General features: G+C 43.2%; 1 protein-coding gene across 1 annotated transcript in view; it reads right to left on the bottom strand.

The window, feature by feature from the left end:
• The window catches only part of hdac4 (histone deacetylase 4), a gene marked incomplete at its 5' end in the record, with an annotated part of 136698 nt that continues 119007 nt past the window's right edge, over window positions 1–17691 (bottom strand). Inside the window, 3 exons of the mRNA XM_083776737.1 lie at window positions 1–6528; window positions 7913–8054; window positions 9525–9609. Of these exons, the coding sequence (XP_083632863.1) occupies window positions 6489–6528; window positions 7913–8054; window positions 9525–9609 (267 nt within the window). The 3' untranslated portion in view covers window positions 1–6488. The remainder of the gene's footprint in view (window positions 6529–7912; window positions 8055–9524; window positions 9610–17691) is intronic.

Genomic DNA, 17691 nt, shown 5'->3' with positions numbered 1-17691 from the left:
ATACATTTGTAAACCTAGAACCATTTCTTTTTTTTAACCACAGTGGTCATAGATATAACTGGCTTAAGTAGTGGAATGGACCATAACAAATGATAAGACCAGGCGTCTGGATTGAGCCCTTCGATAAGTCCCGAAAAAATATCTTAACAAACGTCTCGCCAGACCCGCCAACAAAACCCAAAACATACCTGGCATGAAAAACAAAAACAAAAAAACAGTTGGTCTATTCCGATGTCGACATTCATGTAACGTCACACACAACCCCCTAGAACAAATGGTTTTCTACATAAATACAATGACTTCTATTGTCTGTGTGCTAGGTAGTGCTAGGTAAAATATTTCTTTTGTGGTTGTAAAATGTTCAAAAGTTTCATTCGGTTTTGTTGATTCCTTATTTATACAGGTAAAAAAAAGAAAAGAAATAACACATCTGACAAAGCACGTAAAACATCCCCTTACGAACAAACTAAACTAAAACAAATGCTGGGATGCAATCAAAGTACAATTGTCCTTCAGTGCTCTTTCCGTTGTGCAGATATATATATGATGGGATAGAGACAGACAGACAGGTATGCATGCTGACATACGAACCATGCAGATAGAGAGAAGAGATACAGAGAGAGGGAGACGGAGAGGGAGAGAGAGAGAGAGAGACACACAGACACAGACAGACAGACAGACAGAGGTGGCAGGCAAGGGACATTGAAGAGGAATCCAACCAGGCCACCTAAATAAACAGGAGACAATCCTTCAGCCTGGCCGGACAGACAGACAGACAGACAGACAGACAGACAGACAACATCGTGGGCTAAGGAAATGTTCAACAAAGGCAATGCCCCCCAATAAAAGAATGGAAATGATGATGATGACACACACACACACACACACACACACACACACACACACACACACACACACACACACACACACACACACACACACACACACACACACATATATATATATAACATGGAATGTTGTTTTATGTAGGACATGGCATTGTGTTTAGACTACCTGTAACGGCAGACCTAGTCCAAAATTAAATTAAATTTATCAGCCATCACAAAAGGTTCAGGCTGGAGAAACACTGTGCAGTGGATTCTGTCGGGGGATGTTCTTCTGAGCTGAATTATACCAAAACCCATCTCATACACAGAGGGTTATGTATATACTGTACCACCTCAAAATACCATCTATAGGCAGTCATGTTCAAGAAATGTAAAATATATTTTTGGGCAATTTTCTAAAATATCAGATCTACAACCTTGACATTATAGATCTGTGATTCTTTTTTGTATAGGGCTTAAGTGGTTAACTAAAATCTACAACAGTGTGTGATTGTTTAAATGATAAATTGTTAAAAATAATAATAATACAAAATAAATCTATTAGCTTTTAAGTTAAGTATTTTCTTTCAAACAAATATTTGGGTAGATTGGACCAAAGCTACTCATCATATTTAACCAGCCGCTGCAGAGGGTATATCTTCCAAAATTATGTTATCATTGCATGAAAAAGCAATAACAACATAATATGCCTGTGAAGTTATTTGAGATTCTAATGATTGTGATATTTAAAAGCTTATCCTTATCGTTTATGAAACGGGGTCCTTTTAGGAAAATACACCATGGCTGGTAAACAGTGTGTGTGTGTGTGTGTGTGTGTGTGTGTGTGTGTGTGTGTGTGTGTGCGTGCGTGTGTGTGTGTGGGGGGTTGGTACTGTAGAAGAATACACAGAAAGGTAACCCATAAAGGACTAAACATTTAATGCTCCATAATGCCCCTTTTAAGAAAAGCTTACATTGTGCATATTTCCCATGTACCCAGTGTTAACCCTAACGTTAACCCCAACGATCTCAAACAAGGATTCCTGCTATCTCGGATCAAAGTCTGCCGCATTCCTCGAAAATTAAATTAAGTCTTGTGAGTTTACAAAGTGGAAGATGACAGAAACAGGAAGGAGAATCTAGAAATAGACCTCTGACCTCCCTGGTTATCTGTTGGGGTGTTGGGGGGTGTTTTGTGGGGGATGGGGAGGGGCTATATGAAGGGTGGAATGGCTGAGATTTAGCAGTGGGACACGGCTGCTGGTTTGGGTCAACTCACAGGAGACTTTTTACACCACTGTCAATATGGGCCAGTCCCTGTTACAATCATAATAGAGAAAAGTCCTTTTCTTTAAAAGCTACATTTCTAGGATTTTTGTTTCTGATTACGGAGATTCAATTGCTGTATTATGCACGGTATAATTAGGTATTTGTTTCTACCAAATAAATTCTCAGAGTTCACACCGGTTCACGTGTGAATTTGAGTGGACGAGTCGAGCAGGGACAGTCAACCTGTGACCTTCTGGACACAAATCATCTTTTGGGCTTGGTGGCCAGCACAGCCATCTTTTTGTTTTTACAGATCTAATGCATGACGAGGCAATTCATATCATGCACATGCGATGATCATTTTACAGTATTGTTGATTTAAATTAGAACTGGTGACATTTGGCCAGATAAGAACATAAGCGATTATCTTGTGCAATCATTGGCTAGGCCGTTTCACAGTGATTTACTGTTGGCAGAGGGGGGAGTCCATGGCTCTGTTCGAATTCAATCCCACCCTTGTCTGCATGTCCTTCTTAATTTAGGCTCTGTCGTACGATAGTGTCGCACACCAAAAATAGCCGATCTACAAGCTCACAACGCGTTGCCAGGCACTGTCATACAAGTAGAAGCTTGAGGATGGGTTTGCCAGATATACTCTACACATTAGAGTAAGATGGAGAAACTCAGAGACTAGATAGGAACTGTGATTATGTGTTTTATGTTTCATGCTAGACCGCTAACTTCATTGCAGTTGTAGCGTGATTGGTTGATATAAAAGTGCTATTGTTGGTTTCCAAGAAAGAATACGGGCCATACCGGCCATTTTTGAGACGTTAATGTCTGACTCACGGACCAGTGAGACTTAAGTGTCTTGTATCTCAACTATACAGTATTGTTGTCAGTGGGGAAATTAACTCACATTTTCCTCTGTTATATTATTTTTCTTTCCAGGAAACCAACATTAAATAAGTAAAAAAAAAAAAAAAGATGGCGTAATGTGGGATCGTTTGTGGCATGTGTGTTTCGGCGGGTGACGAGTGATGGCACTCCTAAAATGGCATTCATGGGATGACAATAGTCAAAAGCCAGCCATCAATGTTACTTTATGGGATGCTACGCTATAACGCTACTCAACACACGACCAACTGCTGCCAGGGACAGTTTAAGGCCTATTGAGGTGACCACCTTTTCGGAGTATGAATAGGCCTTTAGTGGTGCTTTGAGCAAAAACAACAACAACAACAACAACAACCCAGAGCAAGGTCCTGAGTTAAGACCTATGAAACTTGTCACCTTGCAAAATACCAACTTCCAAAACAAGATCATACTATTTCATATATATATATACATATATATATATGTATATAATATACTTAGAATTGTTTCATATATAAATCTACTATGAACAGACGGTATAGTAAATACACAATTGTTGGAATTATACAAAGTAGAAATATTTGTATCACCCCCCCCCCCAAAAAAACAAAAAAACAAACAAAAACAAAACAACCATAACCCACAAAATATAACCATGAAATGTCCACCAAGAGAAACAACATGAAACTTCACCTGTTGTGAAGTATGTCAGCTGTACAATGTACAATGTAACAGAGAGAGAGAGAGAGGGTGGGGGGTGGGGGTACACAAAACCGGAAAACTTGTGGAAAAGTACAAAAATAACTACAAATAAAAATACAAAGTTAACAGTCCACTTAAAGAGACAACATCACAACCAGCATAGAGGGGAAATAGACAAAGATGAGAGGGAAATGTGTTGAGCAGTCAACAAATGCATACAGTCAACTCAGCAGTGTTGATGGAACTTAGAGTGCACAAATGGAACCAAATGCACCCTTACGTGTTCATTTGGTTTTATCTGTACACTACTCTTTCTTGAGTTGAATTAACAATCAGGATTCTGCAGTGCATGGCTGGAATACCCCAAAGTCAAAAAACTGTAAACACCACAGCACTGTTTTCTGTTCATTTAGAAATGTGATAAATGTTTGATTAGCTCTTTAGATGATATGTCAAAATGAACAATTTAAACAAATAAAATGGGAGAAGGTAGTTGCCCAGAGGCTAAACATGAGATGGCAGAAGGTTGGGGGGTGGGCAGGGCATACAACTGGCCACAGCAGGCAAGTCGTGGGCAAGTATGGTATATCTGGACATTTACTAGGCACATTCACTGTTTTATCAGTTTCTTACGATAAGATTGGAACTCCAAATGTCGTCTGGTTACCTGCTGAAGTGAAAAAGAAGGAATTCCTCAGTCACAGTAAAAAAATAAAGAGTTAAAAAACTAAACAAAACAACTTTGGTTTTGGGGGGGGATTCAGCAGACCAGAGAACTGTACAATCATTCCCCAGAATCTGAGCAAAGTCCAAAACGTCAAGAAGATATCTATCATGCGCTTATCTAGCATAGTAGCATATGTTTCATTGCAGAGGCGAATGGAGAGGTTTGAAAAGCAAAACCTCCCTGTGAAAATATACGTGTATTATGTGCATGCCCTTTGCATGTGCCATCAGATTGAGTGACTGTCACTGTAAGCAAAGGCTAAGAGAGAGCTTCTTGTACAATGTGACACACACACATTCACAGACAAACAGACAAGACAGACAAACACATCAACAGACACGCACACGTGCGTGCACAAACACACCTGCCCAATAGCACCTGACAGTTGGGCCGCAGATGTGCTGAACAAGGAGAAATACAGTAGATGACACAAATATCTGAGCCATCACTATGGAGACTCTGGAACATCCCTATGCATAATCAAAGGTGGTATAGTCAAACTTGCATTGTTAGCAATAAAGAGTAAATCTCTGGAGAAAACAGGTTCTCCATTTTCTAATCTTCGAATATTATCATTTATTTAATTTTCTTAATTTTTGATCCACATCATGATATATTCTGTTGAATTCAACTTGCTCATAAAGAGAATAATTGTACGTTCATGATGGCACAACTGTTTCCCACAGGCAAACATCTTAGGAATAGTGTACGAATTGTGAATGGAAAGTCTTTCTTATATGTTTGAAATACTAAGTGGTACAGCTGATACTGTATAAACAATAGTACATCATGCTTTGGCTTGTTTAGTATCTTATTACTATACATATGAAGGGCATTCTTATAGCTTTTTGGACAGTCCTAATACAGTGCATGCTAGTTAATTCCTTGAGTAAAGGTAATGCTAATCTGGTAAAGGGCTACATGGAGTAATACTAAACCACTTTAGCGTTTACTTGTTAAGTGAAACAACCCACACCATACCAACCATGTTAACACCTGCAAGGCCGGCAACTACCTTCTAAAATGGATAAAAGTGCAGGTAGGTAAGAAAAGGGAGTTTGGGAGGGAGAGGTGGTTAAGGTACAGAGTAGGACAGTAAGCTGGTTTACAGGGAGTTATGGGTAAACATGCCAGGGGTCTCCAGTCTATGTGCCAACAACGTGCAGGCATTGAAACTCTTGCCAGGGATAGAAAATGTGAAGGGGTGACAGGGGAGAGGCCTCTTTCCAAAACCTGTTTTCTTTGTTCTTTTCATAAGGCAAATCTCTTGAGTTCATTGTGAAATATTCACCAGGTTTGAAAAGACAAAAAAATAAAAAAAATAAAAGGCACAAACTCACAGTCTTTTACTGTCCACCATCTTGGAAATAGACTACCTGTCCATCTTTCATGTCCTTATCCAGTTTTCTCTCGAGAAAAACCCTGGAAAGTCGCAAATTCTACAAATGTTCTTTCTTATTTCTCCCCCAAATGTCCTTGAAGAGCAGTAACTATCCATCCTCAGCGCAGAGCACCGATTACAACATTAGCTCTGTCGTTTGCGTTTTTTTTATTTTTTTACAAAAGCAAGACGAGAGAGATAGAGCAACAAAGATACGAAATGGAGACGAACGTACATGGTTAATCCACAACGACGGCGGACGATCCACCGCTTTGGAGGCAGACGGGGTCGAGTGACGAGTCCCGTCTTGTGGTTTTTTAAAAGCACTGGCCCTCAAGGTTGGGACAGCGCAACAACATGTCCCTCTTAAATCCCAGGCACTGAGGACCTGGCAATCGGGGGCCTCTGGCCTCATGACACGGAGACAACATTACACGCTGATGCCAATCAAATCCGTCCACTCTCACAGAGTGCGATGCATGGGGGGCACCTTTAGTGTTCTGTTTCAGACCCCGTGGTCCCCTTTGTCAACACTGCGATGGGCCCGCACCCTTCTCAATCTAAGACGCCATCTTGACACAGCAGGGGAGGCGAGACGCGGGGAAGGGGGCTCGAATTGAAACAGAGTTGGGACTTTGTTGAAGGGACTGTCAAGAGATGCAGAGCGCTCTCTGTCGTGTGGTGGTCCAAGCCAAGAGATGCTTCTTTACATTGGAGCTTCTTCTTCCATAGGTTCCTCCTCAGCCCTGGTGGAATAAAACAAATGAAATACCATAATAGACATCACCTTATCCCAATGAGGATGGAACGCTGAACTAGTACTTTATCATGCTTATAAACTACCGACATACTACAGGCAATTGTATGAGATAAAACTGCTAAGAGAGTATTATGACTGTGTGTGTGTGTGTGTGTGTGTGTGTGTGTGTGTGTGTGTGTGTGTGTGTGTGTGTGTGTGTGTGCGTGCGTGCGCACGTGTGTGTGAAACTGTGAATGGAGCTGACTTATGTGCAGCAAACATCTGTACTCCATGTATTCAGTGTGTTTCTAATTAAGCCTTTGGTAAGGTGCACCTCTCTGAAGCTTGACACACACACACACACACACACACACACACACACACACACACACACACACACACACACACAGCTGACTGGTATAAACACGCCCACTCATGACATACTGTAAGCCACAGAGGCGATATTATATCATATGCGTTTCAAATAAATTACATAGTAGAGGACTAAGGGGCCTATTATTGCGAGGGCCTTATCCCTAAACTTATTTGCCTTTTTAACTATTTTGAAAAACATGTTTGATTAGGCAATCTAAAAGCTCACAACATTGTTCAACATAGTTGAACAATGTTGTATCTCGAGATATCTGGCGTTTAACCTCCTGTGCCACTCTAATCATTGATTAGAGCTGAAGAAGGCCACTCGGCCAAAACGTCCATCTGTCTGTTGTTGCCTGCTAGGGGAAATAAAAAAATAAACAAGAATCCTAAAGGATACAAGAACCGTGCACCCGTTACACTATTACGTGGAATTATTCAACTGAGTGCTTGATTATCCGAATTAATACGCTTATATTTACCGTCCAGTCGGTTTTTGGTCGCTTTCCCCGTTGGTATGCAACTTTGTTACGTCATTGAAATCCCCAAACTTTGTGCACGATCTTAGCTGCGTTTTCTAGGAATTGAGGTGAGGGACGATGTTAGGAGCTCAATAAAATATTAGCGCGACCTCCCGGTTAGCATATTAGCGTTTCTAACGCTAGAGAAGGAGATTCACGGTGACTCGAAAATGGCTTGTGCATTCTGTTGGCACTGGCTCCACAGTGCCGGAAGTCAATGGTGGCATGGAATCGGTTAAAATGTTTTCAAAATAGTTGAAAAAAAATCTGTGTGTGTGTGTGTCGCTGCTCAACAGTGCCATCCAGCGGTATTGGCGTGGTACTTCCGTGCTCATCCATGCTCATACACACAGACAAGACATACATAATAGGAGGGCTAGCACCACTTAAAAAGGCAAAGAAGTTTAGGCATAATGCGTATAGCAATGGCAAAAATAGGGCCCAAAAGCACCCACGACAGACAACAGCAAAGAGACAGACACGCAACCAACGTACCTCTTAGTGATGTGCTTGTTGGCGACAGACAAGGAGGCCATCGCCGTGACAGTCTCGGCTTCGTCCGTCTCCTGTCTGAGAGCCTCGCTCAGAGAGCAGCCCAGCGTAGAGACGGAGCGCTGCAGCGAGCGCCAGTATTTACCTACAAGCCACCCACCGCCATGCACAACAATACTAGTTACTACTGGTTGAACAATGACAGATTAGGTCAACGGTATTTAATAGTGTATGAAGAAAGCTTAGGCCCTATACTCTGTCATATATGTCGAATAGCAAAAATAGCCAATGTACAAGAATAGGCATGCCAGGTTGAAAGTGGATAATGATGGGGTGGCCGTGACGTAGCGGTAAGAGAATCCATCTGGTCATTCCAAATACTCCCAACTTCCACACTCACGTATAGTCCTGCCTCCGAGCAAGGAGGAGAGGATTAGATAATTGTGGAGGAATCAAGCAGGTTATTGGACTGACTGACTGACTGACTGACTGACCACATTCCAATTCCACACGCCGCTCCTCCTGCATGTCATGTTGTATAGATGCTGTATTTCTCATATAGTATGAGCCGTTTGACATGCATTCTAGCCCACACCATGCACAACAAACAGCACGATATCATAAATAAACATAAACCTGTTATTTAGAATTATATATATATATATATATATATATACTGTATATATATATATACTATGAATGCACGTCAGTATCATAGGGGGAACACTTTCACTCGCAAACCGTTCCAACATGCGCACGCAGGCACGCTATGTTTACATTTTCATTTTGTGTCAGCTCTAAAACATCCCTTTGAAGTCTGCGACGCGGCAATGCCGTATTTTTTAAACCACATCTCCCAGAAAGTGTAGTCATGGTTTTCCCTCCCAATAGCCCGAGAGACGGTCCATCCAAAAACACCCGCACAGATGGACAGTCAACACATCCGGCAAGAGGACAAGAACAGACGCCTGCACTTGATGTGCACTCTGTGAAAACCGCCGCTGCAAGCGGCTTGGAAACATTCTCTCCCCGGTCTCGGCTCACAATTTGGGACACAGAATCGGGTTTCCGGGTTAAGTTGGAGGACTGATGCCCGTTTTCCACCGGAGTTGAACTGGTTCAGTTTTTTTGTTTTGTTTTCCACTGAACATGAATTGGTTCAGAACCATAAAAGTTGGTCCGGAACTGAAGAAGAAGTATGGTTGCTGTCAGAGAGAAACCACCTACATATTTTTTTTCATAAATCAATGCTATTGAACATGCTTTACGTCTGTGTGTTGGTTAAAGAAATATTGAACCAATGAAAAGTATAAAAAAGCGCTTTAGACAAAATCTCTGAACCCCATTGGACCCTCAAACTCCACCACCTCTCCCCATCTTATGCAAGTAATTGATAAGTCACAATACCAACTTTGATGAGGCATTATTGCTTTATTTTCAAAATCTAAAGCTTTCTTCATTTCCTGAAAATATATTTATTTTTCATTTCCTGAAAAATGTACATTTTGGAGTTAGGTGGTTTCTTCCCGACAGCAGAGATATACTGTGTAGGGGTAAAGTGGGACATATTAGGGAGTTGAATTGTGGAGACGAAAGAAATAAACAATCCACTCACTGTGAGCTTCCAGGACAGTCTCCATGGAGCGGACAGCGTTAAGGTTAGGCCTCTGCTGCAACAGCTCCTCAGGCAGGGGGTCCAGCTGGATGGAGGGAAAAACAAAAAAAGCAACGTGATTCCAAAATGTTGATGGGGAAGGTTTCTGCGCTATTCCGCCAAACAAAGGGGGATAGTCCATTTGCTACTGTTGCCCCTCCATTGTGGAGCAGCCGCCCCTTCCAAGCCACATTCTGAACGAGTTGTAAAGAACCGCTGAAGTCCCATTTGTTTTCTTTAAAGGACCACTTCTCAACCGATCTTCATATAATAGGTCCTCACTAATAATCATGAAAAAATGACGAAATTCTTTTCTACTCTGTCTGTGTCTCAGAGTCATAGGAGGGCTGTGGGCAGTTCAGAAACCGTCTTCCAGTGACATCGATGGGGAATACAAGCTAATAAAAACTGCATGCCTCTGAGATGTAAAAAGTACTGGAAATTGGAAATACTTGAGTAAAGTAGAAATTACTCAAAATTGTACTCAAATACAGTACTTTAGTAAATGTATTTAGTTTCCACCACTGCAGATGCACACACCATCTCCCACTCACCGCAAGCCTCCATCACTCTCGGACACAAACGACAATGTGTGCTCTGTGTTGCATCCCACTCCAAAGACACACATATTGGCACAAGGAGATGTATGATGATAAAAGCTGCCCATTCTCACACGTGCGCGCAGGCACGCACGCGCACACGCACACGCACACACACACACACACACACACACACACACACACACACACACACACACACACACACACACACACACACACACACAAACCTATCGCAGAGAAAGGCTAGGAGGCCGCTGCAGTCTCCAAGCCACAAAGCAGAGGAAACTGGGGTATTCCCCAATGTGCCTTCCCAATCCGGAATGATTCCATTTCCCCTTGGCCGACTGCGCTTTCTACACTTTCTCACCCCCCTTTTTTCACCCCCCCAAACAGGACCAACTCAACTCTATATATAAACTCAAAAGACAAAACGCGTCCCTTTTCTTTCGTGATAAAAAACAAAACAAAACAAAACAAAGACTTGAAAGGAGAGGGCGTACAGTACGCTATAGAGAAAGGGAAAAGAGTGCGAGAGAGAAAAAAAACTAATCAAAAAAAGAATAAACGTTTTGGACCGAGGACTTTGTAGAGAGGCGAAGAGGATGCCAGAGAGCGGAGGAAAGAAGGATCGCCGGTCGGTCTCGCTCAGCCAAGGCTGGAAGTTTTCTTTTAATTAAAACAAATAGCCGGTTGAGGGTGGGAGGGGGGGAGAGTCGGTCCAGAGAGACGGATACTTTAATCCTGCTGTGGCACGACAGGCTGCATCATGCACACACGTGTACTGTACTGTACTGTACGCACACGCACACACACACACACACACACACACACACACACGGATAATTTACTTTCTATGACTTTTTTGATTCATCGAATAATCGAGGAAGCATTTAAGCATTATTGTGCAAAAATAGTGAGTGTAGCCGGGTCTACAAGTTCACAACACGTGTCATCACGAACTTGTAGATGATCTAACTTCATTATTTGTGAATTCAGATTTTTTTTGTGTGGCACCTGGATGGTTGCCATATCCAATCTGCACCTTTACCAGAGGATGAAACACAGAGCCCTACCAAGCTCTCTCCCCCCCACACACCACAACCACCACCACCACCAATTATGTGCGCAATTAGGCTCCCAATCAACTTGTTTAATATCCAAATTACAAGCGCACGCCCGCCCGCACACACACACACACACACACACACACACACACTGACTCTTCATTGGAGTGTGTGTGTGTGTGTGTGTGTGTGTGTGTGTGTGTGCGTGCGTGCGTGCGTGCGTGCATGCGTGAGTGAGTGAGAGAGAGGGGAGTTAGTAAAACCAAGAAGTGCTAATTTTATTCTTTATTCATGTGTATCTGTGTGTGTGTGTGCGTGAGCAAGAGAGAGAGAGAGAGAGAGAGAGAGAGAGAGAGAGAGAGAGAGAGAGAGAGAGAGAGAGAGAGAGAGAGAGCGAGAGAGAGAAAGTGAGTGCGAGAGACTCAGAAGAGGCGTCCTTAAGCATGATTCATATCTAAATAACCGATGTAGAAGCTCACACCGCGTTGCATCCAAGGCACGTTGTGAGCTTGTAGATCTGCTATGGTACCATATCAGCGCTTGTGATGAAAACAAAAGTATCTAGCGAGTGCCCCGGAAATGATTGCTTGTTACTTCCGGTTCACCAAATCAGCTGGTGGCTCTTCAAAAGAAGAGCTCGGCGGCTGAAAAGCGTGGCAATTTGTGGCTAAAACCTGATATAAAAACGAGGTGCTGAAGGAGTGGACTAATAAGTTGCTAACCCTGTCTCCCTCCCCCCTCCCCCCATCTCACTTAAGCGATACTTCTGTCCCTCAAACAGTTTGGAACCGTTCACCCTACTCACACCCAGCCTGGACCGGCCCGGCCCGGCCCCCCAACCTATCCCAGCCTGCCTCAGCACCCTGTCAAAGCAAGGTCAGGGGTTCTGTGGGGTCTTGTGGGGTTCCACTCGCAGCAGGGTTGGATGGGGGCAGCTTGTCAGTTTGAGTGACAGCCGGGCCTCACGCATATAAACTTTAATGGCTCTTGTCATTGAACTCTAGGGGCCCCACCTGGCAGGTATAGGACCAATCCAAAACACAGGGAATGCACTGCACACACACACACACACACACACACACACACACACACACACACACACACACACCATGCGCCAAAACACTTTAGTGTTTATTTGAGTATGGACCTCCGCGTCTTTCTAGCGTCAAGACAGAAATAAAATAAAATAAGTGTCTTTATGCGAGACGTGTTTTGCTGTCACTGCGTCTACTGAATCCTGGGAAATGTGTTTGCCAGTGTGGCACGGCCTTCAAAGACCCCAGCCAACAAAATTGAGACGCCGTGCAAAAGCCATGAGGCCGGCCGGGTGTGTGTGAGGAATGTGCCCTGACAAAACATTCCGCAGGGAGGCTGAAACCAAAACAGTGGAAAAGCAGCAAGGAATTCCACTTGTTCAGCAAAAGAAAAAAGTGCACAAGGCGTCCATTGTTTACTGTCGCGTCCAGGCGCATATGCCGGCGGCCCTGCCGAGGCCGCCTGATTATGTTATGCTAATTGAACTAGGTAACGGCGTGTATTGTGCAAAGCAGGTGACCTTTTCGGCAGCAGGGGAGTAGGTTTCCCCTTGTGTTCACAGGGAGTAAAATACCAAAAGGCCCGAGGGGGTACAGGTGAAGCCGGGCGTGCTTACTGTAACTGGAGTGCAAACACCGCGAATAACCTCATTGGCAGCTGGTAGCAATTAGCATATTAGCCTGTTGTTTATCAAATAATTGCTAACAACCGTGGTTTGGACGCGGCCGACATCTGTTTGCGCGCAATCATCAATTAGTCCCCGGGTTCAGAGTTGACCGGCGTCGTTGCCAATGCATCATTCATGAGCTATTTAACTAGAAAGACTTTTTGCGATTACGCACTCCGGCGGTGGGGGCGAACGAAAAGGAGCCCGTAAAGTCCATTCAGCAATTTTTATCTCCCTGTTTCCCAGCTAATTTGAGCCGCTTTCAAAGGGAACCCGATGCTCATTATAGCCAAGCTTGTCTTAACCTGCCAATAAAAGCGGGGGATATATTTCTCACACTGGAGTGTGCAGTAAAACGCTGGATGCACACGGTACAGTCACACAGGAGGCAGAGGGGGGCTATAAAGAAAAAAAGGTTTAGGATGTTTTGGCTCCGACGGAGGGGCTGCTCAGCTCCGGCCTATATATATACTGCAAGTCACTAAAAACATAAAATGTCAACTGGGTCAGATACTCACCGATCTAAAATGAGATTAGAGGGGTTTGTCGCAAAAAGGTGGAATCAGACTGTGTCGTGGTTGCAAGTCATCAATCACAGAGGAATAGACATTCCTGTTCCTTTGAAATTTAGATAGCATTTTATGTAGATTTTAGTAGCACTCTATAGTGTATATGCATATACAATTTCATTATATAGATATCCCACTGTTAGATGGATGTTAGGTTCTTAGCTTAAGTATGATTCTTGATGACTCTTTTTATGCATTACCCTGTGTTGTTCTTGCTTACTGTGTAAATCGCTCTGGATTAAGATGCCTAAACTGTACATTGTACCGTCACTTTATCCCCTTGAACCCTAGCCTCACTATTCTGGGGAGAACATCCGTCAAAAATAGCCAACGTACAAGCTTTTTTATTTATCATTTGCTATTTGACCTTAATGCTGCGTGTGCTATACTTAGATCAGAGATGTCAGGTCTAGTGTGGTGGGACTCGGGACGTTTCCAGACAATACGAACCCTCGGGCAGTTTGAGGCCGGATAAACAAAAGCACAGCTGACCGACTTATCCAGCTGTGGTCCCTTGTCTGAGCCCACTCATCTGCTCCATTCACATTAATGCAAACACATGCACGCAGAGTGCACACACACACACACACACACACACACACACACACACACACACACACACACACACACAGTCACACACACAGTGCACACACACAGCTGCTAGGAAACACCTCCACACATCGGATATACAGTATACACAAAAACAAAGACACCCATGGGCATAAACACACAAACGTATACACAGTCACAAAACTGCTATAAAACTTTTCCACAGATTGGATATAAATACACACACACACACACACACACACACACACACACACACACACACACACACACACACACACACACACACACACACACACACACACACACACACACACACACACACACACACACACACACACACACACACACACACACACACACACACACACACATTCTCTCCATATCTGCTTCAATCAAACCACCACCGGGCACAGTTTTTCAGCTACATTCCACCTCCATTACACGAGAGACCTCCATTGAGGTTATGATAAAAACAACAACAAACAACATTCCTGCCAGTTTGATTTGATCAGGTACATTTAAACCTCTCCTCTTTACTACCACTCTGTTGTGGAAGGCTTGTAGTTACAGCAAAGCAAACGTCGATTACGGGTCCATTTGGTTTCATTGTACGCTCTCACAAGTTAAAGGTAAGAGTCCATCATTTATCTGGGGACCACATGGAATCCCCTCAAGGACCACTGGTGGTCCCCGAACCATTGGTTGAAAACCACTGTCCTATAATGCTGTCGTACGGCAGAAATATGTGTCACGTCGCCACATGTTTGTGAGGTAATTTGTAGTGGTTTTTCACAGGGGAGTAACACAGTGCTTGGATCTATGAGGTCGCACTTTGGCCCTCATGTGAACAGATGCTTTAACTGACCACGACATTCCCTCTCTTGTTTTCATTGTTTAATACGCTGTTTTTGATAACTTTTAAGAGATACATGGTTTCCATCGGACATAGTAGGATACGTCACATGTTTGGATCACGTGACCGGAAAAAAAATCAGTCACATTGGCTTCCAATAGAGCGTTGCAGTCCCGCCCCCCGGAAAATAAATCCCTGTTCATTTTCCTCATAGACTTTTCAGAAAGTATTTATTTAAAGACGTTCACGCCGCGGACAAAGCCAACTCTTGTCGTGACAAATCATGACAACAAAGTAACAAACACAATTTTTCGGGCCAAACAAAGAATTAGAAAGTAGAAAAAAACGGCAGGTTATAACACTTTTTTTGTTGTTTTTCTTCTTTGTAATTATTTGTTTGGTCCAAAATATTGTGTGTTGTCATGATTTGTCACGACAAGAGTTGCCTTCGTACAACGCTTAAAAGGTCTTTAAATAAATACGTTTTGAAATGCCTATGGGAAAAATGGGATTCATTTCCTGGGCCAGGCGTCATCATGAAAAGGGGCGGGACTGCGACGCTCTATAGGGCTGATGGGAAATTGAGGTGTAATTCTCAAAGTTAATGAGGGGCAATGGCGGCGCCCGTGTCTCCCAGTTCCCCGCTGCTATTCCAGGACACCTACATTAGCGCCAGAATGATTCTTCAAAGGATAGTGAAATACTCATCAGTGAAGGTTATTTCACTAATTCAATTCAAGAGTTAATGCGTCGTGTATAAGGAAGTTCAACACATTTCAACATTTGCTGTGAGCGGGCGTGTGTGCGAAATTACATTTCAAAGGGGAATTATTTTTACGGTTTCATGCAAGTGCACCCAAATAACACAACTATTTGTGAAATGAATTCCTGAGCTCTGCAAATGATCAAATTCATCCTCCATACTTTTACAGTCGTCGCTCCCCATACCAACCCCCATGCAGCATAGGCCTATAGCTGCTTTATAACAATAGCTTCCACCCGCTGACTTCAAATGATTCCTCCATTTCCTTTGATTATGCGATCCCTCCGTGCGTGGCTGACCCTGTCGAGAGAGGTGTGTGTGGGTAACCACTTTCAGATGTGTACCAACTGACATGCTCTGGGGGGCCGAGACATGCAGTGGTGGAAAAAGTACTGAAATATTTTACTTAAGTAAATGTATAAATACTGCAATGTAGAACTACTTACAAGTAAATGCCCGGAATTCAAAATGTACTTGAGCGTGTGTGTGTGTGTGCGTGCGTGCGTGCGTGCGTGCGTCATGCGTGCTTTCTTGTGGAATTATATCCAATCTGTGGAAAAGTTTTATAGCAGTTTTGTGACTGTGTGTATATGTTTGTGGGTTTTCTGCCCATGGGTGTCTTTGTTTTTGTGTATCTACTGTATATCCGATGTGTGGAGGTGTTTCATAGCAGCTCTGTGTGTGTGTGTGTGTGTGTGTGTGCACTCTGCGTGCGTGTGTTTGCATTAATGTGGCCACTTTAGGTGTTGCACATGTACACATGTATACACACATAGGCTACATACAAACGTACACATACATAGCTCTGCATAGGAGTGGCTAGCACCACTCAAAAATATGTGACGCATGACCTTGTCTATTTTCAAATTGGCAAAGGTTATATTGGGCTAATTATAGTGGGTAATGCATATTTTTTTATTATTCAAAATCTACAAAGTAACTAGTAACTAAAGTTTCCTAATAATTGTAGTGGAGTAAAAGTACAATATTTACCTCTGAAATGTAGTGGAGTAGAAGTACAATATTTACCTCTGAAATGTAGTGGAGTAGATTGGATATTGGAAATACAAATACCTCAACAGTGTACTTAAGTACAGCACCACTGCCTGCAGGGCCGTGCTAGCTGCTAGCTGCTAGCTGCTTCAGCCAATTTGGGAGAATTCTCAGCTCCCCGTGGCAGCCAACCCGGTGACCCTGCCAGACCCCTGCCCATCCCGGCACTCTGCGGGCTGCAGAAATCCGAGACGTGAGCCCCCCAATCGCCTCCCTCTCCCAGCGCCCGATCTTAAAGATCATTTGTGACTCCCCTTCACCCCTGCTTCCTCTACTTTCTGTTCCTCCCTCCAGGGAGGCACCCACGGTTTGCATTGCCGATGGCTATTCAAAGCTCTGCCTTTTTAGTCAAGTCTACAGTGCTTGTCTGAATTGAGAACAGCATTTTTTTTGGCTAGTGGACTAGAGTATCCTGTCATAAAAAAGAGAAATTGTTTTTCTTTCAATAAAGGTCGTTCCAGGCCAGTTTGAAGTTGGTCTTTAAAGCCCAAAGCACACCAATGGGCCGCCATATGCAACTCCTTGCAACAAAACGGTTGCGAGTAGACGCATGTAGTTGCAAGCAACCATTGAATTGAAGCAATTGAATCACTTGCGTCGACTTGTGTCGACATGCAACAGGACATATCACACCGCTGTGACGAATGCTAAAAACGTTGTGTTGTGTCTCGTGAGTGTGATTTCGGCTTTAAGCTTAATTTATAATTCATTGCACTAGGGTGATCAACAAGCCAACAACGTGTTGTGCCACAATTAAATTTAAACATTTTACAAAATATTCCATCCTTATATTCTATTTTTGATAAATACATACTGTACCGTTAAGAAGTAAAATGAACCGGTGAAGGTCACACTCTGAATTCTGAAGTCTATTGATACAGTTCCTCATCCCCAAAAAGTGACACCCGTACTGCGTTCTCTGCCCTTCACGTTCATGTCCAAATGTCCTAATGTCCTAATCCCCTTAGAGTAAACTGAAGTAGACAGAGGCTGC

Source organism: Protomyctophum parallelum (assembly GCF_964188405.1).
Source record: "Protomyctophum parallelum genome assembly, chromosome: 11".
NCBI lineage: Eukaryota > Metazoa > Chordata > Actinopteri > Myctophiformes > Myctophidae > Protomyctophum > Protomyctophum parallelum.
This window is presented reverse-complemented; position numbering and strand designations above follow the sequence as displayed.